Genomic DNA, 23143 nt, shown 5'->3' with positions numbered 1-23143 from the left:
AGCGTGATATCAATCTTCTTTTCTAACTCTCGGCAAGAAATTGGAAGTGTAAATCCCAAAATGTTGAGACCCTTTAATATCACATGTTGGAACATAACAAGCTTTGTCAAGAGTTTAGCGCTTCACTCTTATTTCTTTAGTGCCATTGGGAAACATTACATTCTAAAAAATTGTTCAGCAGATTGGTAATTTTCCTTAGAGATCAATTTTCATCAGTAAGTAGTTATATTTATTTTGTCACAATATAACAGGTTACAGAGTAAAATTGAGTTTGTAACTCTGTTTTGCTACTTAACAATATCCATTAATGTAGAAACAATTATAAAAATGGTAAACGCAACTAAACTATATTCAGAGGAACAGTGCTAAGGATGAATTTGAGCTTAAAAGTCTGATAGCTTGGGGGAAAAAGCAGCTCTGCAGTCTGGTGGTGTGACCACTGGAACCAATATCTCTTATTAAGTGTCATGACTTTATAAATTCTCCATCAGATATTGTTTTATCTCTGAGTTTCTCGAGCTCTTTAAGTACTGGTCGCTTTAGTCAACGCATGTTAACGATGTATATACTGATCAGTGATGAATGATGGAGCAATATTCCTATATATTGTCACCTACATCAAGAAAGCAGTAAAGTACCATCTAGAATTAAACAAAAATACTGCAAAATATAATTGTTTTAGTTCAGAGTTCACAGTACCTTTTAATACTGGATGGATAAGAGCTGATATCAATGATTATTCTAAAGGTTTCAGAAATCATAACGAGATCAGCCTTAATATTCCCAGCACTGCTGTGGTGCATCCAAAAAAGCTTCAGGACCTTTTCAGTAAATGTTTATTGTTTACCAGTCATTTCATAACTAAACTTTACTTCAACAATTGCATGTCACATGATATTGTACACATGAAAACCAACAATACTTTTACAAAAAGAAAAGTCCAGTCATGAAAAAGAAGCAAAAGCACCATAAATCACTTTGCAATTTAAACATGAATCAGCCCATTCAAAATCAGCACTGAATTTAACAGGTAAATTAAAAAAGCACTATAGCACTAGAATATGTTTGTGTGTATATAGTGTTACACTGACATTAACTGATTCTTCCTATGTGAACTGAGTTCAGTGATGTTATACATTCTGTAAACGTCTGAGTTTAATGAATTTATTAAATCAGATGTACTGTAGCAGCACAGTTAATAAGAGTACCTTTCAAGTATATTAGTGCACATCAAACATATTATTTCAAAGACTGAGATGACACAATCCCTTGTTCAACAAAACTGTTTAAACTCATTACTACTCAAGGCCAGATATTTTTCCCTTAAGGTACAATAACAAAAAAACAGAAAATGTTGGTATAAAACATTTAGTCACATCTAAAGGAATTTTAGAAAGCAGTTTTTTGTCAAATTCATCAGCCAGAGAAATAATTTTCACAATAATAATGATAATCATTTAATGCTTACATCAGATCAAAGGGAAGAGGTAGCCAAACATTTCAATATAGTAACTGGGGGGAAAAAAAGACTACTTGCCTTTCTGTATGGATGGGAGTATGTGTGAATGATTCTCATGAATTGGATTCAAGAGCAACGAATGTCTTTGAAAAAGTTAATGATTGTGTCCCTGAGTAAACAACTTTTCACATGATCTGCTGTAGTAGGAAGAAATCCATCAGCATGAACAGTAAACAACTTCTACTACAGAGAACCATTATAAAATGCAACACAAAGCACTTGTGGTATTACTGCATCATACGCATTTTACATCCCCTTGGTCAATGTGCAGCAGCACAATGCTCCCTTTATCTGGGAATGTTTTTACTTTCACAGGCTTAGAGGCCTCTGAATCAGGAGGGGATGCCTCATTGGTAGCATGATCCCCCAAGGATGATGAGAAAGATTTGGTGCTTCACTCAGGAACAGGAACCCAAAAACTGGATTAAAAACTGTTATTTGCTGTAAAAAAAAAAATATTAATGGGAGCTGTGTCTATAAAACACCAGAATTCAGACAAACTAATTACATATCTCACTCCTGCTAACTGCAGTTATCCACACAGTCTTGAGCCCGGGCAAACACTTGGTAGGTGTTGACCAGAGGAAACATGGTGAGGGCTCCGATAAGGGAGCCGGCCTGTATAGAGATGCCGCACCACAGCAGGGCAGCGTGACCTGCCTCGTGAAGCAAAGTCCCAATCACCACCTTCAGATAGGAGAAGAGGCCGGTGAAAATAATCCAGGAGATGACCTGTAGGGGGCACAAGCGAGTAGCTTTTAGTATTAGTAAATCAGTGGCGGACATGGAGAAGAGGGAGAACAAAGGATGGTGCAAGGAAATGTGCGATCTACTGTGGCACAGAGAGCTGCACGTAGCACATGTGACAGCTGTTTCCAGAGGGTCACTACAATAGTGATGGACACGGCTGAGATTTTAGCTAATTTAACAACATCATTTACAAACTGCAACAACAAGCATGTCCCAGCCGTGTTCATTATTTTTTAGTGTCCTCTGATGTTGTCTGTAGCGTTTCTGTATTTGGTTGTTTTCTGTATTTATTAAATGTGTTAAATTGATGAGGATGTTTTCTTAATTTGTTTGTGTTTGATTTGCATGTGCTTTTTTAAGCTCCAGTGCACTGAGCTCTCAGGGCCACCACAAGTATCACCTTTTTTACAGCTGAGCTCACCTGCTTCAAACCAATAGGAAAAAAAACAAACTCAGAAATGTCTCATGAGAAATGGGAGAAACCCAGTGGCTCACCGGTTTGAAACTTACTGGCCCAAAGACAATTTTTACTGTCCCTCTGTTTTTACTGACTTAAGTTATGTTATACTGTTATTAAATACATCCTGGATATTAAAAAAACTAAACTAAAATGTAAACACAGTTAAAATTATAAGAAAAATAAAACAAAACATACTAACAGAGTCATACATGACGTGCTTTCTCTTATTTAACAAAAAACTTTAAACAGAGCAGCAGATACAAGTCGCCTCTATCCTGATTGACAGGTCCTCATGGTAGCGACCTGTCAATCACAAGATAGTTCCACCCAAAAGCATACACTGCATTATCGTCTATTTTCCCCTAACTAGGACAATTATTTACTAAATGAGCATCATGGTGTGTTGAAGAAAACTTGAAACTAGCGACTGAGACCATAAACTCATTATGAAAGTGTTTACTGAGGTAATAATTCAGCTGAGAAGTAGCAACATTTTACTGCTCTAATGGAACCGGACTTCTTTTTGCAACCAGAGGACTCGCCCCCTGCTGGCTGTTAGAGAGAATGCAGGTTTAATTTCTGTATGCATGGTTTCACTTTTCGGACCCAGAGGTTGCCTCTTGATTAAGATCAGGGAAATAACATTTGACAACTCGTCACATCACTACAACTCTGAATTGGACAATGGTGCGCGCCACGAGCTGCACAACAACTGCAGGATGTTGAGTTGTTTTTTTTTTTTTTAATACTAATGTTTTTGATCGAGCTAGTGAGATGCTAATTCAACTGTCCCAACGTTACTTTTTACCAGGCCATCAGGCCACCGTCATTGTCAAACCCTGATGTAGAAGCCCACTGATCAAGGTGACTGAGAAACTAGGTTTTCAGGGTCTTTGATACTTTTTTCAAACAGACTAAAATGTGTCTGGCAAAGAGTATGAAATTATTACGTATGAAACGGTATGAAAATTTCATATCACGATTATAGTGACCAAAATTATCAGGGTTATCAGTATTATCACAGTATTGTAAAACTATGCTGAAAAAGATTCAAATGTACTGATACACACACTGAAACCATTTCAACAAGTTTTATATTGATAACAAAGTATAAATACAAAGTGTAAATAAAATTGCCATTTTGTTTGCAAAAAAAAAACAGCCAATACCTTTTGTAAACATATGAAACATGTAAATAATGAGAATAATAGTTTACTCTTGCATCCTTTGCACTCTGATCACAGCACTATTTGTCAATATGTCTATATTGTTTTGTTCATAGACAAATGTTAGCTGCTCACATACAGCATGTGGTGCGGTCCACACATGACTTACGTGAATGACTAATCATTCATGCAGCCTCACTGCCACAAACAACTGTCTCCACCTGCTGGCATGTAAAACTGTCTGCTCCCAGCGGTGTTCCAAAGATTTCCTGTCATCATCACGCATAGACCAGTAAACCGAAATGTGCACATCCCACACAGAAATATTAGTAATCTCTTAAGGATTAGGACAACTGCACCAATTCCAGCACCCAGAACAAACTCATTTAAAATGGCTCTCTTCAACGTGAGATCACTTTCTACTCTGGTTTTAAATTATGACAGAATTGTTCTTTGTGACGATTTTAATATTCATGTTGATGAGCCCACCAATGTTAATGCAACTGACTTTAAATATGGCCACTTCTTTTAACTTCAAACAACATGTTACAGGGCAAACACATAACCGTGGTCATACACTGGACTTGGTTTTTACCCTGGGTGTCAGCATCTCCTCTGTGGAATTAGTGGACATGACCATATCTGACCACAGATGTATTGTTTTTAGCTGTGATTCGCCTGTTCCTCATGCCGCCTCACCAAGCTCCGTGAGTTCTCGCTTCTTTAATGAACAAAGTGTTTCAAAGTTTTGCGCATTCTTTCAGAGCCAAAGCCAACACCTGTCTGATTCCAACACCAACAATCTGGTCGATCACTTCAATCATATCTGCTTGTCTTCACTAAATATTACTGCTCCTCTAAAGGTTAGGCCTACGTCTAAAGCTAGTAAGCAACCCTGGATAAATGACAGCATTTGCAGCCTCAAAAGGGAATGCAGGAAAGCAGAGCGCAGATGGAAAAAATCCAGTCTCCAAGTCCATTACCTCAGTCTGAAGGATTTATTAATTAACTACAAAAACATGGTTAAGGATGCAAGAAAATTATTTTTCTGAACTCATTACTACACATAAACACAATCCCAGGTTTCTGTTTAAGACTGTGGATCAGCTGGTAAACCCAACCCCTCCTTGTGCCTCAGCTGGAAGTAATGATGACTGTGAATTGTTTCTTATTTTACCAATAAGGTGGTGTCAATCAGAGCCTCTATTACCCCCACGGCCGCTTACTCAGAGGTTGTCTGAGCTTTTAAAAACAGTACCACAAATGAACGTGTCCTCCAGCCCACTTGATGTAATACCTACAAGTTTTTACTGAAAGTAATAGATTCTGTTGGGCCCCATTTGATCTCTGTTTTCAACAGCTCCCTATCTACTGGTTGTGTCCCTGATTATATTAAAACGGCTTGCGTGAACCCACTTTTAAAGAAACCTGGTTTAGATCCTTCCCTCCCACATAATTTTAGACCAATTTCAAAACTGCCTTTTATTGCAAAGATTCTAGAAATTGTGTCCAAACAGCTGCTCACTGTACTGGAAAATAACAACAAATTATTTGAAAAGTTTCAATCTGGTTTCAGGAAGTACCACAGCACTGAGACTGCCCTGCTTAAAGTCACCAATGACCTTTTAATGTCTGCTGATGATGGCATGTGCTCAGTCCTGGTACTCCTGGACCTTAGCGCTGCTTTTGACACCATTGATCACAACATCATGTTAGACAGACGGAGGCACTGGGTGGGGATCTCTGGTACTGCCCTAGAATGGTTTTCATCCTACCTGTCAAATAGGAAGTTTTGTGCGTCTGTAAACAACTATGTCTCTTCGTTCAGTCCAGTTAAATATGGTGTGCCTCAGGGGTCGGTCTTAGGACCCATTTTGTTTTCCTTGTATCTGCTTCCTCTTGGACATTTTATCCATAAACATGGTATTTCTTTCATATTTATGCTGATGACACACAAATATACTTGCCCGTCAGATCCACAGACCCTGGAATGCTGAGTTCACTTAACAACTGCCTTTGTGAAGTTAAAAATGGATGTCAAATAATTTCCTCCAACTGAACTCAGACAAAAGAGAAATCCTGGTCATCGGGTCCCAGCAGATGGCAAATCAAATACTGCCATCTGCTGGTTTCCTAGTAAATCACATTAAGCCTATGGCAAAGAACCTTGGTGTTTGGTTTGATAGTAATTTAAATTTCGAGCAGCACACCACAAAGCTTGTTCAATCATGTTTTTATCAACTTAGAAATATAGCAAAAATTCAATCTACGTTAACTTTTAAGGACACCGAGACCATTTTACACGCCTTCATCTCATCACGCCTGGATTATTGCAACAGCCTTTTCACCTGTTTAACCAAAAAATCTATTGATCGACTCCAGACTGTCCAGAACTCAGATGCCAGGCTTTTAACCAGAACAAAGAAATATGACCACATTACTCCTATTTTAGCTTCATTACACTGGCTCCCAGTATGTTTTAGAATTGACTTTCAAATTCTATTGATCACTTTCTCTTCTTCATGGCCTCTCGCCTTGTTATATTTCTGACCTTTTAGTCCCATACGCACCAGCACGTACCTTGAGATCCTCGGGTAGAGGTCTGTCTGTTCCAGAGTCTCGACTGAAAACTAAAGGGGACAGAGCGTTTGCTGTCAGGGCCCCGAGGCTCTGGAACAGTCTGCCCGAGGATATCAGGTCAGTGAACTCTTTTAAGTCCCTTCTTAAAACATACTTTTGTAGGAGAGCCTTTCCCGATCTTATCTGACTTTATTTTATCCCTTTTATTTTATTCTATTTTACTAATTTTATATTTATCTTAAACATGTATTTTAGTCTTTTCAATGTTTTCTTGCTTTTATCTTGTATTGTTTTTGTATTATTGTCTTTACACTTGTTAAAGCCCTTTGTAACTTGTTTTTGAAAAGTGCTCTACAAAGATTATTATTATTATCATTATTATTATTAAATTAGTGTTGTCTATTCTGTAGTTTGTGTCTGATTTTATTTTATTATTTTATTATTGTGTGTGTGGTATTTTGGTATGAGTAAGCACATCATGAGCAATGTACAATCCTCGTATCCTCCCAAATTCCTCGTATGTGTACACATACCTGGCAATAAAGCTGATTCTGAAAACCATCTAAGTGTGCATTATCAAGATTGTATTTTATGTTATATAGGTAATGCAATGACCCTGTGGACAATTACATGAAAACAAATAAGTTTTTAGAAGACAGTGACATAAATACTGAGCAGTCTGTAGTGTTTCTCCTGTTCTGACACTTTCTGTCACTAATTTGATAGCTGCTGGATTTAAAATGAACAAGATATGCTGGTTGGTTGACTAAACTGTGTAACGTGTTATGTACAGTAGACGAATAGAGTCTGCAGACACAACGCACACAGCAGCAAAACAACGTGTAGCGTGCAGCTAACAGTGAGAGATTCGGTTTACAAGATGTTAGCAACTCATGCAGACAAACCAAAGCTAAAAGTTAGTTCACCCTGTGTTCACTATAAGGTAATTTTCTTCAATCAAGTTTCCCTCAGCACTCTCTTAACAACTAAAATACATCCAGACTTCAGAGTGACTGAAAAATCTCTGCAGCGCTGTCTTCCACCGTGTTGTCGTTGATCCAAACACGCGTTGCATACTGCGCACGCGCGCCTGCTTCTGGGAAACTGTCGATAACTTTGGTTGATGCTGGTGATGATTTCCGTTGAGCTTATAATAGCGCGGTAACCGAACCCGGTTATCATGGTAATTAAAATGTGCGCAGTGATAACCTTTGGGAATTTTATCATGGTTTATCATTAAACCGGTAATTGTTTCATCCCTATTGGTAATTTACCAGTGCATCTCATAAAATTAGAACATTGTGTAAAAGTTCATTCTTTTCTGTAGTCAAAAAGTGAAACTTTCATATATTCTAGTTTCATTACACATACAGGGAAATATTACAGGCCTTTTTCAGAGGCTACGCTGTCGCCTGACGTACATCTCCTCCTTCACCTACGGCGTAGCCAGACGTGCACCTCCTCAAAAATGTAACTACACGTCAAGGCGTCAAGATCAATAGGGTAGGGGGCTACGTAGAAGCTACGTCGTCGATTTGACGCTGTAATCATCTAGATTAAATCAAAAATCCGTGTCTCAAACTTTTCCACAATACTTTTCTGAGACGCACCTGTAAGTCTTCAGATCAGTTCTTGATTTAAGTAACATAACTACTTTTAGACTATTTTATTTAGCCATGGCTGCTTGTGTGACTTTTATTCAATGAAATAAGGGCTTTGAGGGAAGAAATGCTTCTAATCCATGTTTTGGTATCAGGAGTAAAACCCGGATATACATTTGAAACCATACCTAGTTCTAGAAGAATGTATCAACACTCACCACTAAAGCAACACCAGCAGGGTTTCCCAGGAGTGGAGGGCAGGGACTGAGTGCCGCTAACGCCATGAGATATGCAGCAAATACTCCCCCTGCTAAAGACAAGAAGCCCAGACCGGTGGAGGACCTGGAAGACAAAAATGGAGCCAATAACAACACTGCAGCCAAAGAATTTTTAAGGATAAATGGTCACAACTGTCAAATATAAACATAATTTCCTTATAATAATAATACTAATTATAAATATTTAAAAAGGTTGTTAGGCTCAGGTACAAAAAGTAATTTATGTCCTCAATCACTCGTATTTTCTCACCTCAGGATAACAAACATAGCTATAAAGCAGGCCAGGGGGTTGGCTATGTTTCCGAGAACCACCGAGAGGTGAAAAGTCATGGTGCCATAAGGCAAACAGGAGAAACTCTGCACAGATGGCAGGACCCCGTTGGTGAGGGCGTTGGAGACAGCAAGCAGTGACAGCAGGTAGATGTTCCGCTTTATCCAAAATGTCTGAGCAGGTGGCTGCTCCTCCACCTGTACCTGGTCCTCAGACACCGGTGTCTCTCCGTTGTGTAGCGGGTGTGTTTCCTCCTTGTTTTTTGTTGCTGCTGCATTGTCAGACTCCTGTGGCGGTGCATCTTCCTGTGACTCTGTCTGTCTTTGTGTTAAAGTCCAGAAACTCAGAGCTGAGATTGACAGCATGACAAACAAGAACCAGAAGAAGTTCTGTGCAGGAAAGTTCTCTTTTAAATACTCTGGCTTCACTGTGCCATTCACAGTTTTACACTCCAGCTTGCTAATGCCTTGCCCTAAAGCCACAATACAAGGGAACAAAGCGCTGAATCCCTGACCAATGAAGAAAGTACGTATGTACTGAGGGGGGTAACGAAACATAAAAGGCAGGAAGGTGACGTTGGATGTACAGCAAACCAAAGACAACAAAAAGGTGAAGAGCAGGAACACCAGTGACCTTTCTTCTCCAGCTATTGTGACAACGTGTGACCAAAAGATAGCCAGAAGAGCAGAGGTTACCACCGCCAGCACCTGGATGCAGTGGATGACGAGGCGTTCATTTAAACGCCCTGGAGCACAATGGTGTGTGATGGTCACAGCTATTGGACCAATGTTCCCAAACGCTATCAGTACTGAGAGGTAGGCTGGCAGGTTCCACTCTTAAAACAAGAAAAGCCAGTCAGTGAGGTATGGATAAAAACACAATATTCTCTACATATTTATATCTATAAATTAAAAAAAATGTGACAATGATTTTTTACCTAAGTAATACAAGCAGTTCTACACAGTAAATTATTCTGTTGCAAGTTAAAGTACTGCATGAAAAAGTAAAGTAGAGTATACTGACAGCTAAATTAATTGTTTGTATCAAAAGTACAAGTACTCATTACACAATAGAATAAAATACATTATTGAATTATTATCACTAATGTATTACTGTGTAAGCAGCATTTTCACTTTGGGAGCTGGTGGAGGTGCATTTATATGTATCTATATATATATATATATATAAGTATATAAAATGGGCTATTCATATATAATTAGCAGTTTCAAACTGATCTCATGTTTTGTATGTAAAACCTGAGTCAGTAAAGTAACAAGTAGGATAATAAGTATAATGTTTGGTTTTAAGTATCACAACACGTACAAGTACGTTCAAATTGTACTTGTATAACGTTACAGTAACGTTTCTTCAGTAAGATTTGCGTTCCTTAGATGTACTAAAGACCATAATATCATATTTACACAATGTTACATATGTTATCTGTAGACGTTAGATCACTGACTTTCGGGCAGCACGCTGACAACCACCGGGAGCTCGATCCACAGACTGTTGACAGAAATCCAGGAGCCCATGGCGAACAGAGCTATCAGCGCGTGGGTCACCGCTGCACTGCTCCACCAGCTACCGGACATGGTGCCGCTTACTCCGGCCAAGAGAACTAAGAAAATGCTGATAAACCCGTTTGACTTTGTTTGGATAAACCAGGGTAAAACGCCAATAACGTGCTCTTCTCTTCCACACGATGAACGTAACCTGAAGAATGGTGGACAAGTAACGGAAGGTTCCCGCCCCTTTGGTTGCGTTCATTTTCCACTAAGTTCCTAAGTCACCGTTCCCACCAGCTAATTCAAGCATTGTGCGTTTTCCGCATTCTTGCTATTTTATCGGGCTCTTTTTATTTGTAAAGTGGTTGTTTGGCCACAAAACCAATCCTTAAACTTAGTATGAAAATCGTGCCATAAGTTCTCTCTTATCTAAAATGACCCAGTTCAGTGTACGACAGCGTTCTTTCAGTATACGCGTTTCCCAAGAAACTTGAAGGCACCACCACCACAGAACTCTTCGGAGACACACGGTTACATGAGTTTGTTTTCGCTCACGCTGACATCTTAAGCGGGCGGCATCTGAGACACAGCTCATTCAACACCAAAGGATTTCCCTAAAAAGCCTACACTTGGACCTTTATTTGACTTGCTGTGTATGATGTATGCACTTAGTAGCTTTAAATATGTAAGTGCAAGGTACAAGGCAGATAAATCATTTTACAACACAGGGTTGTGTAACGATATTAAGTTGTGGTTACATATCAATGTTATCTTTAGCTTGGATACAACTGCATAAGCATAGGTCAATACCATAACATCATATCAAATGGCGTTCATAATAAGGCTTGGGGACTATCATCTTCTCCGAGAGTTGTAGTGGGTTTGGTTCCCTTCTTTGCCTATATTTTTGGAAAAATAAATCAATTTGGCACAGTGACCCCAATAAACCCTTCTGTTATCCCCGCCTCTCTGGTTTCTTCAGCCCCTCCCATTTAACACTTTTATAAGTATGAGCTCTGATGCCTGTGATGCAACAACAAATGCCCTTCAAATCAGAGAAACACAAGGTTATTATGTGGCTGACAAACAAAAAACCTGACTGATACAGCCATGAACTTGAACTAATGCTAGGCTGATTTTGTAACACTGAACTCTTGTCTAGTTTATGATACAGGACGGCACAGTAAATATCAACAAAATATGAAAAAGATGTTTATTTTGTCAGTGGTAAATGTGCATATGACCTCTGCATGATCACAAAGGGTACAATCTAGCATTAACAAAAATTTTCTTTTCTGCAACAAAAAAGTTAACTTACTAGAAAAGCATTGTTACAATACAGGAACATGCAAATCAAGGAATGTGTCATATCATAAGAGCCACAAAATTAATCCTCATCATTTAAATTTTTGGCATTGAAAATACAGCACGTAACACATGGCTGCTACATCTGCCACAAACATAATCATACATTATTTGTGTGGAAAGATTGAGGTCAATGTGTGTATTTCTGCTTAGTTTGTAAGAATCATGAGGAAGTCACATGATAACACAGATTCTTTCCTGTCATTCCAAGTCATTTATCATCCTCTGTCCCTCAGCATCAAGATTTTTACATGCAATGAAAGCTCATGTGTGGCTGCTTTTGATCTTGTCAGCTGCAGCATCTGTTGTGTCTCGGCGCACAGGGGTTGCTTTTGTCTTTCTTGGCGCCCAAACAAGGGAGTACCCAGGTTTAACGCGAGGAAGTGCGAGCTTCAGCTTCAACACCATGTTTGTGCTGTTTTGGAAAACGCAATCCAAGTTTGGGTCTGTGTTGTTCAGAATCATTTTATGGTACAGTATCTCGCAGCGGACTGCTTCCCGTTTCTCTACTCTGGGTTTTCCATCAAAACGCAGCAGCATTTTGTCAACATCCTGCTGTGACTTACATGGCCCTCCGTTTCTGCTCACTGTAGCTATTATGTAGTCCTTATCCATGTTCTCCTCGCGCTCCTCAGTTGGTGGCCTTCCTGCCTTTTCTCTTTTACCTTTTTTTGACTGCGGACTGAAGTCATCTTTTTGGCCAGCGTTGGTATACCTCTTAGCTTCCCAACCGGAAGAATCATCGGAGCTGTTGTCAGGTGAACCCGATCGAGTGTCATCTTCCTGAGAGCTTTCTGATGACAGGTTGCTGTGTGAGGAGCGTTTGGTGGACTTTTCAGGACTTGTCTTCTTGTAAGGGTTCACATGGCAAAAGGGATAATCTGCCATCAAGACAGAGAATGTGCAACTTACCAGCTGTGCGCTCAAATCTGGTGGCGGGACTTGAGAAAATATTCCTCCTGGCAGGAAATCCTTCAGGTGATCCTCAGTGACACCAGCAATCACCTTTACCATCCTCTTCAAGCAAGCTCTGATGAGGTCCCTATTTGTGTGCCACTGACCACAGTAGTCAAACACTCCATGAAAGGTTTTCTCCTGCAAAGGGTACTGCCGAAAAACATTTGTGGCCCCTTCAGGTTCCAGCAGGGTGGAAGGATCTTTGGACCAATCCAGGAATTTCTGGTAGAGACAGAGTGTGTACTGGCCGAAGTGCGAGTACTCTCCTCCACTTTTAAGAAGTTGCCAGTAAGGACCGAGGATTTTGCAGTAAACAATAGCCAGAACGCACACAAGGCTCTGTATCACAGAATCATTAGCATCAGCGGCAACACTTTCCAGAACAATGTTTGGGCTTTTGTCGTTCAGTGACAGTAAATCAGAGAAGAAGAGAGCGACCTCTTTGTGATGGTGAATAACACCCGCTGCAGCTTCAAAGTAGTTGTTGAATCGGTTTGACTCATTTACTGCCAGTCTGGAGGGATTTTTCTTTTCCTCACAGAACGCCACCCAGTGTTTTCTGTAGTTTTGCGTATCCTGGGTGCGAGGGCTTAAAATATCACAAGTCATGTGAATGTAGCGTGAAGTGGCACTTTCTGACAAATTCACAAAGTTCTGAAATTTTGGAAGCTTGTCGCGGCCTAGTTTCTCTCCCCTTGACAGAATGATCTCCTTTTCAAAGTTCATAATCTGCTGCTCAACTGCATCATGCATGTCAACAAGGAAATTGGCGTTGCAGTTTAAAAACACCACAGGAGATGCAAGTGAAATGTCTTCACAGAGTGAGTCGAGTTTTTTCTCAAACTCGGCCATGGCTGGATGATCCTTGCATGTTAGAGTATAATGATTTCTGAGGAGATCTAAGGAAACTTGCTTGCATGCTGTTGTTTTCCCACCATACGCACTTGAAAGCTTTTGGACAGACAGCATTGCAATGTCAAGCAGGGTCAGGGACTCATTTTTATCTGAAGTTTCTGCTCCGCTGTTGGTTGCATTCAAATCCTCATCACTTTCTGAGACATGTTCTTTCAATATTAATTTCTTCACAACTCCTCTGTTCATCTCAGGTCCCTCACATTGCATGATGTCATAGCTCTCACATTCCTCCTTGATTGAAACTTTTTCATAATTTACGGTATCGTCTCTTTTCACGCGTTTCCTTACAATTAATTTAGGTGATTTTTTCCGCACCAGTTCAAATGGACTTTGAAGGAGATTTTCCATCGCTGCATTTCTCCTGTGACTTCTTGTTTCATAATTGCGGTAATGCAGTTTTAACTTTTTTATCTTGGCTCTAAGGACTTTATATGCCTTTTGAATATTCCCATTCTTACAAAACTCAGGGTTGAAGTTTCTAAGCCAAGTAACTAAAACCACTGGTGCAATTTTCTCCCTGGTGACAAAGTTGCTCAACTCAAAAATTAATCCATTCGTGACTTCAATTGACTGTGCTCGCTCTGCAAAATCCCTCATTTCCAAAAGATGTTGCCTTTCAACTCCGATGCTATCACATATCGGGCCGACAAAGTTAAAGTTGACGTCTGATTCCAAGAACGTCAGCCTTGCATCGCTTCCCAGACTCAGTGTTGTTGCGATACCTCTTTCAATCAGACGACGGAAGTCAGCTGACTGATGACTGGGGAAAATTTTCTTGAGCCAATCTACAATGGCAATCCATGGAAAATTATTGTCCTCTGTCATAAGTCCTACTTGAATCAAAAGTCTGTTCTTGCATGGTGCCTTTTCAAGCTCTAATCCTTCTCCTGATTGAGGACCAATGAAGTCTGCAACAAGCTTCCAATAGTACTCATCTCCTGAAAAACGAAAAAGTTAGCATGTGAACAGAAAAGTAATGCTTGTATACAAAGGGTAATGCTGCAAATGTTTTGAATGAATGGAAGGTTGCAGGTGGGGACTGCTAAACTAAATAAGTGTTTGTACTGGATTAAATTAAATTTGTTTTTGCTTTCTGATAGATGACAATGTTACCACTACAGATGCAAAGTAGTCTGGAAGTCTGGGGATTATATTATAAAAATACAGGAATGTTAAGGAATTGTTAATAAAGTTATAATTTACAGAATTGGCTTATATAGTCTATATATATTAATAACAACTTTACTAAATAGCCATTTTACTTACTCAGATTAGCTTCAGTTACGGCCACTTTACCACAAAGGGAGAAATCTTCAACCCCCTCATCCATTATGTCCTGTTTTTGAAGACAGAGAGTAGAAAAGTTTCAATCATCAGCATCTAGAAGCATAACTACTTAAAGAAGAGGGCGTGTACAGTAAGATAAATTGCTTGCATGCTATTGCCAATAGGCAACCTTGTGTAATCGTGCCTAAAGTCAGGGTGAAACTGAATAGTTAAATTGTGATGTGTGTTTTTTTTTTTCCATCCACCATCACTTTTATAACTCTGGCTGTTTTGCTAATAGAAATGTATTAAACCATCACAACAGAAAAGACACTAATGCTATTAAGCAAAATGCATTATAACACTGATAACAAGTAATACACATTAATTTAATGCAATGTTTCATATAGTATGTGCTCCTGAAAGAGCAAGGAGATGAAACTGAACAGGAACAGTGTCATACTTTCAGAGTTGTCCTGGAGAATGAAACGCTGCAGAAAAATGCCACCCCTTGGCATTAGCATGCACAGCGACACGGTACTGTAGCTCTGTAGGAAAGATAACTACTTTCATTCCCTAAAACAGGAAAATAATTTTTTTTACATTTTACTAAGTTAGAGGTCATTTACACACACACACACACACACACACACACACACACACACACACACTTTAATGTTGCTAATTGTATCAAAAGTTTTGAATAGTTTAGGTGGTGCTGTTGAATTGTATTATATTGTACTATGATGATGTGTGTTTGTAACGTTTAGTCCACCATCATTGATATTAATAGGGTGGACAAAATATTAAAAACAAGTACAGCAGCACCACAGACTACAACCTCCAAAATGGCCATAAAGGTGAATCAACACCTCTCTAAAACCAGCTTCAACCTTTCAGAGTGTAGGGTAGTTGTATTAGACTTCATTAGTTTTAGAATGGTCTACCTAATCAACTAGAAAATTCATATAATCTGTGTTATTTTGTGCCACCTTGTAGGGAGTTGAGGGTCCAGGCTAATGAAGGGAAACTCTCCCAGCACCCCTGCATATTCTATACTAACTGTACACATGCAAGAATAAAACTTGTTTAACGTTATTTCCTTCAAAGGAAATCAAGATGTACACAAGAGCCCAAGACGAGCTCTGTGGTTTAGTCACTGGCACTAACTATGAGCCGAATTGTACAGAATAAAAGCATTAACGCTACAATCTGCAATTGTTTATGTTTTAGTTATTTTATTTTCAGGAACAATGCACATTGATCAACACTGTAAATGTGCCCATGTTAGCCAAAAGGCTAATTTTCAACTGTGGTCCCTAATGCTAATGTTAGCCTTGTTGAGCAACTTGGTAGTGTTAGCACCTAACTTCAGCTGCAGAAAATTCAGCTTATTAAACTGCAATAATTCGTGATAATACCAGAGTAGCAGCGCTGTGATGCATGCTGTAACAAAGAATTCAAAAAGTCAAAGTAGTAAAAGTAGAATTTAAGAAGTCCTTACCCAGAGACTGGACCAACGTGAAACTCACGTTCGTTCACACAACACACACTACGACGTCAACACTGGGCTGGACAGTAATTGGATAGTTTTACAAAAGGCGGGATGTTGTCTGCGTCTCCACCAATCATAGAGGAGACATGAAATGCATTGTGGGTCTACTACTGAAGCTGGCGGTTGTCAGTTGTTTTGGTGAACTAGCTGCAGGTAATGTAAATTAGCAACACAGAGTACGAAATGCTTATTATTAAGATTTTTTTTATTTCAGAAGTTGTTTTAGTTGTATGCCATTGTTCTTCTGCGTTATGTTGCATGGCGACTTGTTAACTGTGTCACAGTAAGTTAACGTTTGCTTAGTTTACAAAGAGATTCATTTAGCTAACGTTAGCTAACGTGAGTAAATTAACGTTGCCATTGATATTATGGTATGGATATGATGGGTAAATGCTTAGTTTATATTTGCCGCAACAGGAAACGTTGTAGTGTAATATGTGTAAATTATTTGATAGTCTTTTTACTTACTTAATCCCCCAAGCTATCAGACTTTCAAATTCAAATTCATCCTCGGCATCCTTCAGTTTCCTGGACGACGAATGGTCAGCACAGGTTAGGAACAAAAAGAGACCAATGAAGTTAATGAAGTGTACCTCAAATTTGGACATACTTAGCGTTAGATGGTTTTTACCACTGGGAATCCCTGTAGTTATTTCATCAAAACGTGCCCGAGATGTGTCTAGCGCAAAAACTACAATTAAAGTAGTCAATGATGTATCATAGATAAAGCTTCACCCATGCAGCAGTGGTCACAACCGGATGCAAACAGATATATATATATATATATATATATATAAACACCTGTGAATCACTGTCTACACCTCTTTGTTAACACAGCCATGTATTTTCCAACCAAAACAAGGGGAAGGGATATTTCCATCTTGAGCTTTTGAAAATTGCTAGTTTCTCTGATTTGTGCAGTTAATCGCATAACAACTCCTCATCACGTACCAGTGCACACCCGACCCACTTTAGGATTCTGCTGGATTGCCAAAGATTGTACAGATGCTCCTGATATGGTACCATCCCCTGTGGCTTTGACTTTGACCTCACATCTGGGCTTTTGTGTTTGATCTACATTTGCAAGAGTCTTGAGAAAGATGTCAGTCGTGATGTTCTGTATGTAAGACACTAGATATGATTGCATTCTCCTGAGTTACTCTAATATATTTACTTTCTCCCCATTAAGTACATGACATTCTTATCCACACAGGAGAGATTTAATCATCCACACAGATACAGACTGATCTTAATCTGATTCTGTTTTCAGATGCTGATTTGTCATTTGTCAGCCAATGTCTGATTTTCTTGGAATGAAGCTTGTGATAAAGACTAGTTAGCAGCACACGCAGGATGGATTCCTCTGAAGCAGAGGCTTTAACACACAGTGACAGAAGAGAAGACACTGCACCAAGCACATCAAATACATCAGGTCAAGGGGACGATGGACCGAAGCCAAAGAGGGTATCTTTGAAGAGGACTGCTGATCAGCCTAAAAATGCAAAAGCCAAGAAGAAGAAAAAGGCCAGAGTCTCCAGGCCAGCGCCACTTGGCTACACTGTCCATCAAGGGGAAGATATGCTTCTTGTCATATCGAGTTCTACTTCTCAGTACGATGGTTCAGCCTGGACTCCCCCAAAGAAGGGAAGCAAAAAGAAGAAGCTAACTAAAAGAAAAGGGAAAATTGTTCATATTAAGAAAAAAAAGACAGCCCGTGCCAGACCTAAACTGGCAAATACTCCAGTTGCCAAGGACAAAAAGGACACTAATTTGTTTGTTCCACAGAAAGCAACAGACCACAGGTGGGGTGAAAGTCTTCCCGAGGAGGTGCTTATCAATATTTTTCAGATGGTGGTTGTCCAAGATGGCGCTGTACCTTTTCTGTGCAGGTAATAAACACGTTTGATTTGATGTAGCAGGGATTAGTGAATACTTAAGAGGTTTATACTATGAACTGACTGAGATACAACATATAGGACTGGGAGATTGTTTATTTCAAAATTATTGTTGTTCAGATTTCAGGGGAAACATATCATTCTGATCATATCGTGTTATAGTCTTACAAAATGATGTTGTCCAAATGAATGATTCAGATTTTTTAATTAATACTAGCAAAATAAATGTATACATGGGAAGAGTTTCATCTGTTTTTGTGCATAACAGTTTTACATAGCATTAGACATCAATGGCATGTTTATATGTATGATTGCGTATGCATTTACAATATCATGATTAGGACTGCAAATACTTGTTTAAACCTGTGATTATTTTCTTCATTAATCATTTGGTCCATAAAATGTCAGAACATATTGAAAAATTAGCACAAGGTGACGTCTTGTCTGACCAACAAGCAAAGATTCACATTTGATTTCAGTGAGTTTTTGACATTTTGCCTCAACAATAATTAACTGAGATACATTTTAAGTATGTTGATGTTTATTTAAACTATATCATCCAGCTAGAGTACCCTGTTATTTGAGAACCATACATTCTGAAATAAATCTAAAAAATTTTTTTCCTCTTGTGTATCTTGTGAAGGATGGCCAGAGTTTGTCATCTGTGGAACGCTGCTGCCTCCAGTCCGGTCCTGTGGCGTAAGGTCACTGTAGGTCATTGCTGGATTGCACCAGGGAAAAACCAGCTACCTAAAACTGAGAAGATGATTAAGGACACTATTGACTGGTTGGCACAGAACAGGTCTGTATTATTAGTTTTATGAGGAGGCTTGGCACATACATTATGTGAGCTTTTTTAGTTTGTGCTTATATTATAATATATAATATAGGCCTAGGTACTATCTTAAAAATAAAACTGTTCTGAATATTATAGGTAGTTCAGCATAATTAGCTAATTTTCTTGTTTTTTAGATTCTCCCAGCTACAAGACTTCTCTCTCTGTCACTGGACAAAGAATGTCAGCTATGCTGTAGAGGTAAGTCATCAAGATGAGATATCTGTCCTTTATTTTATTAGTAGAACTGAGCGATATGCAACAAAAAATCATATTGCGATTATTTTGACAGATGTTTCCATTGTGTTATGAGTCACGATTTTAGTTGGAATAGTAGTTTCTGCATTTCATTTTCACTGAAAAAAAAATAAAAATGATGATGGGGGACTTTATCAAACAAGCATGTTCCCTTATGTCTGGAGAATATGATTTGTAGGCCGGGGCATCTCTGTAAGCACCCCAATTTTACTTTTAGCAAAAAATTGCAGCTCCTTTAATTTGGATATTGCACTTGGCCATATTGCAATTTCGGTAATATTTTTTGATTAATTGTCCAGCCCTAATTATTGTGTAAAAAATATTGTGCTAAATACCAAGCATTTTTATTACTATTTTCTATTATACTATAAGTGATTTGTTGACATGAAAGTAATTGTTAGTTACAGTCTTAATAGACTGTATTTGAAGAAATGTTTTCAAGTAAGAGATCTGGCTGTCAAAAAATAAAAGCCAGTGTTGATGTTAGGAGTTATGTCTATTTTTTCTTTCTTTTTTTAATATTGCTTGATAAATTATAGGTTAAACCCTAAGAATTCTACTTATGAACATGTTTCGTGTTCATTTTTGTTTGTTTCTGTTTTATGATGTGATGAAATTTAGGTTGTGTCGCAGTTCTGCCCTCACCTTCGCTCCCTCAAGCTTTCCTACTGTACAGGCCTGACAGCAGGGGCCTTCCATAGCCTTGGTTTGCACAGCCGGTCTCTGCAGAGCATAAATCTCCAGTATTCAGAGGTACATCAAGAACCAGCTCAGTAAACCTTTTTGTAGAAAAATATATTGGATGGTATTAGTTTAACAGTAATAAAAAATGTTTTGGTGGTGGTGAAGGCACCCTGAAATATATCAGCCACTGTCAATTTTAAAACCTCCTCAGGTAAAGAATATTCTTTCATTCACTTCGATACATGATTGTCCAAAGTATTTTTCATTGGTGCTTTGTGTATGTGGGACAATAAAAGCAAAAGCAAAAAGATCCAACAGTTAGACAAACATGAAGGAAGGATGAAAAATAACAGGATCTCTAAATCTTGGATAGCTAATAGCCAATTTGATGCACCATTGATATCCACCACAGCCACAGCCTGTTCACCCTGTAGCATAAAGGGAACTTCAAATTGCATCTCATTTTACAACCCTGTTTTAATATGACAAATACATTTATCTTGTACCTTATAACAAGCAAGTCCTGGCAGATGTTTATTTCCAACCTTCTTGGTGACATATAGACAGATAAATATTGTAGATTTGTAGAGCACTTGTTTTTGCTCTAGTTTCAGGTTGAAGGAGTCCTGGAGTTCCTTGAAAATCATGGGAGCCAGATAAAGCAAATATTGTTCACTCATGGACTAAAGAATGACAGACTTCTAACTGCCATCACCGTAAGCCCATCTCACCCCACCTTTTATCTTCCTATGTTTTTATTTTTATATATGCATTACACACAACCCAAGCCACGGAGCATGGATCAACTTAGTACAGACAACTTATAGTATTTGTTTGTTTTTTTTCAGAGGGGCTACTGTCCTGATTTGGAGTTGTTGGAAGTAAACACAAAGCTTGACAGTAAAGACTGTGAACTTCCAGTTTGCATCCAGGCACTACAGATGGCATCACCTAAACTCAAGGTAAAAAAAAAAATCTAATCAAACATTTCAGTCTTCTGTGTCAATGTGACTTTTGTGACTATATGTAAATGTAACTCATTTGCAATGGTAATTGTATGATAGTGTTTTATGCATGTGCCACTATAAATTCCTTGCTTTGGAGGTACAGTGCTGTTAAATGAAAAAAATGGTGATTACAAATCTTGTGTACACATGAAGTGTAATGCTATATAAACTGAAGCAATTGATTATTCGATCAACAGGAAATTAATTGGTAAGTATTTTGATAATTGATTAATCACTTCAGTCATTTTTCAAGCAAAAATGCTGAACTTCAGCTTTTCTTTGTCATCTATCACTGTAAACTGAATAGATTTGGGTTTTGGTCTGTTGGTAGGACAAAACAAGACTTTAGACTTTTGATAAGTTTCGCATTTTCCATGTTATGTGTCATATATGTGTTCACCTATGAAAGTTGTACATCTATTCTATCTATTGTACTTCTTATCAGACCTTCCGGATGCTGAATGTCAGACCTCTGCATAAGACAATGCGTAATGGTGCTGATTCGACATTAGGCTTCCCGTTACTGGAGGAGCTATGTATCGCAACTACGTCTTATTCCTATATGACCGACAAAGATTTGTGGGACATTCTCTTTGGCTCCACCAGGCTGCGGGTGCTGGACCTGCGAGGCTGTTCACGAATCACACCATCTGGCCTTGCAACACTACCATGCCTCGGTAGGGCTAAGTCATGAAATTTATACTGTAATGTAAATTTTGGAGTAATAAGTGACTTAAATATGATTTAAAATGGGACTTAATTTGGGGCCTATACCGAAAAGCTAACGATGGTCTTATTTAATCCACAATGTTTGTAAACAAAGTATGTATTGGAGGAAATAGAAATACATAATTTGACAGTTTTGTATACTTTGTGCCTTTGATTACTTTACAGAAAGGTATAGTAATTTCTTCTAATTTACTATACCAAGCTGCATCTGTGATATGAGTCTTCTATTAAGAATTAGATAACCTCTATTACGATTTGGCACTATATAAATAAAACTGAATGGGATTTGCATCCAAACCCAGTTTGTTAATCAATGCTACCTCCTGTGTTTGATTTGGCAGAGCTCGAGTGTCTGTTCTGGGGACAGTATTTTAGCAGCAACATTGGGTTGTCGTCACCAAAGGCGGGGCTTCACATGGTGACCCGGAAATGGAGTCAAACACTGCAACAGCTTGACATTGCAAATCAGCTGTTCACTGAGGAGGACCTGGAGTTAGCAATGAGTCACCTTGCTCAGGCAACAGAGGCTGAGACCCTGCGTTCACTCAACCTGAGTGGGACCAGGATCACACCACCTGCCCTCAGGTACTCGCTAGTTTAACTTCTTAACGCTACTAGTCCAAATAATCCCAAAAAGTATGAACCAACACTTTAAAGAGACAATTGGCTGGCATACAAAACTGAGAATCGCATTCAAGTTGGTAAATCCTGAGCACTGCGGGTCTAGCATTGTCAAATATCTTTTCAAGGATTTCACAAGGACACAAAAAAAATTTGTACTTTATTTTGCAGGTCTGTCATCGGCCAAATGACTGCTCTTAGCTACCTCAACCTTTCCTCCTGCCGTTATCTTCCAAGAGGACTGAAGAGAATTTACCGTGGCCAGGAAGACATTCGTCAACTGCTGGACAAATTGGAGTAGTTCAGATATTCGTTTGATTCCAGAAATCATAAACCGAATTTAGAAGGCATACATCAATATCTTAAAACATGCCTCTTTGTGGATTTGTTGTTCAAGCATAGACTGTATACTGTATATATCTTTATATACAGTTTATGTGTTTAAATAATGTGGATATTCAGGTGTTTTTGTAAATGTTATATATGTATACTGTTCACACAGAACAATTCATGCAACTTCGAAGCATTCAAGCACTCCTTACTGTTGCTAAAAAGCTGAGACCAAGGGTTTGGAATCAAGAAAAAAAAACTTTTGCTGCTGTATTAATAATAGGTCAGATAAGAGTCAGTAAAAGCACAGTCTACACGTAGCTTAAGGAGTGACACTGACATGTTGGATTTGAATACATTTATATGAATTACCTAAATTGTAAACCTACAGGGACATTCAGTTGTGTATACCAGAATTTCTTGAATGCAATTTTTCACTGCTTTCTTACACTAAGTCACAGTAACATCTTTGTCAAGAGATATTTGAAATAAAAAATGTCTATCTTGTTAAAGTTGGTTATATACTTTCTTTCCACTAGAGAGTGCTGCCGGTAAAGCTAAATTTACAGAATGACCAAATGTGGTCTGTCTTACAA

General features: G+C 38.6%; 3 protein-coding genes across 7 annotated transcripts; 1 reads left to right on the top strand and 2 right to left on the bottom strand.

The window, feature by feature from the left end:
• Positions 1 to 818: 818 nt before the first annotated feature.
• slc52a2 (solute carrier family 52 member 2) lies at positions 819 to 10373 on the bottom strand. Its single transcript, XM_038724229.1, has 4 exons — positions 10088 to 10373; positions 8605 to 9460; positions 8295 to 8418; positions 819 to 2251 (listed from the first exon to the last, which is right to left on the bottom strand). Exons 1-4 carry the CDS (start codon positions 10215 to 10217, stop codon positions 2042 to 2044), a joined length of 1320 nt encoding a protein of 439 aa, XP_038580157.1. The 5' UTR covers positions 10218 to 10373; the 3' UTR covers positions 819 to 2041.
• A 956-nt stretch (positions 10374 to 11329) lies between these two features.
• Positions 11330 to 16189, bottom strand: LOC119906825. 4 transcript variants are annotated; one of them, XM_038724225.1, is made up of 4 exons: positions 16138 to 16189; positions 15097 to 15181; positions 14634 to 14703; positions 11330 to 14305 (listed from the first exon to the last, which is right to left on the bottom strand). In XM_038724225.1, the coding sequence occupies exons 3-4, from the start codon at positions 14695 to 14697 to the stop codon at positions 11760 to 11762; spliced, it is 2610 nt and encodes an 869-aa protein (XP_038580153.1). In that variant the 5' UTR covers positions 14698 to 14703; positions 15097 to 15181; positions 16138 to 16189; the 3' UTR covers positions 11330 to 11759. The 4 variants fall into 4 exon arrangements, with proteins under 4 accessions (XP_038580153.1, XP_038580151.1, XP_038580154.1 ...); XM_038724223.1 differs by having other exon boundaries at positions 15097 to 15209; positions 16138 to 16175; XM_038724226.1 differs by lacking the exon at positions 15097 to 15181 and having other exon boundaries at positions 16138 to 16185.
• Positions 16190 to 16237: 48 nt separating this feature from the next.
• fbxl6 (F-box and leucine-rich repeat protein 6) lies at positions 16238 to 23059 on the top strand. 2 transcript variants are annotated; one of them, XM_038724227.1, is made up of 10 exons: positions 16238 to 16341; positions 17459 to 18077; positions 18727 to 18885; positions 19056 to 19119; positions 19798 to 19929; positions 20469 to 20576; positions 20709 to 20822; positions 21313 to 21544; positions 21938 to 22181; positions 22389 to 23059. In XM_038724227.1, exons 2-10 carry the CDS (start codon positions 17542 to 17544, stop codon positions 22516 to 22518), a joined length of 1719 nt encoding a protein of 572 aa, XP_038580155.1. In that variant the 5' UTR covers positions 16238 to 16341; positions 17459 to 17541; the 3' UTR covers positions 22519 to 23059. The 2 variants fall into 2 exon arrangements, with proteins under 2 accessions (XP_038580155.1, XP_038580156.1); XM_038724228.1 differs by lacking the exon at positions 16238 to 16341 and adding an exon at positions 16450 to 16471.
• The last annotated feature ends 84 nt before the right edge of the window (positions 23060 to 23143 follow it).

This window comes from Micropterus salmoides, unplaced genomic scaffold, assembly GCF_014851395.1.
Source record: "Micropterus salmoides isolate LMB-PRFRI ecotype aquatic unplaced genomic scaffold, ASM1485139v1 Ms_hic_scaffold_17, whole genome shotgun sequence".
Classification (NCBI taxonomy): Eukaryota; Metazoa; Chordata; class Actinopteri; order Centrarchiformes; family Centrarchidae; genus Micropterus; species Micropterus salmoides.
Note: the sequence above shows the minus strand (reverse complement) of the source record. Positions and strands in the feature narration are given on the sequence as shown.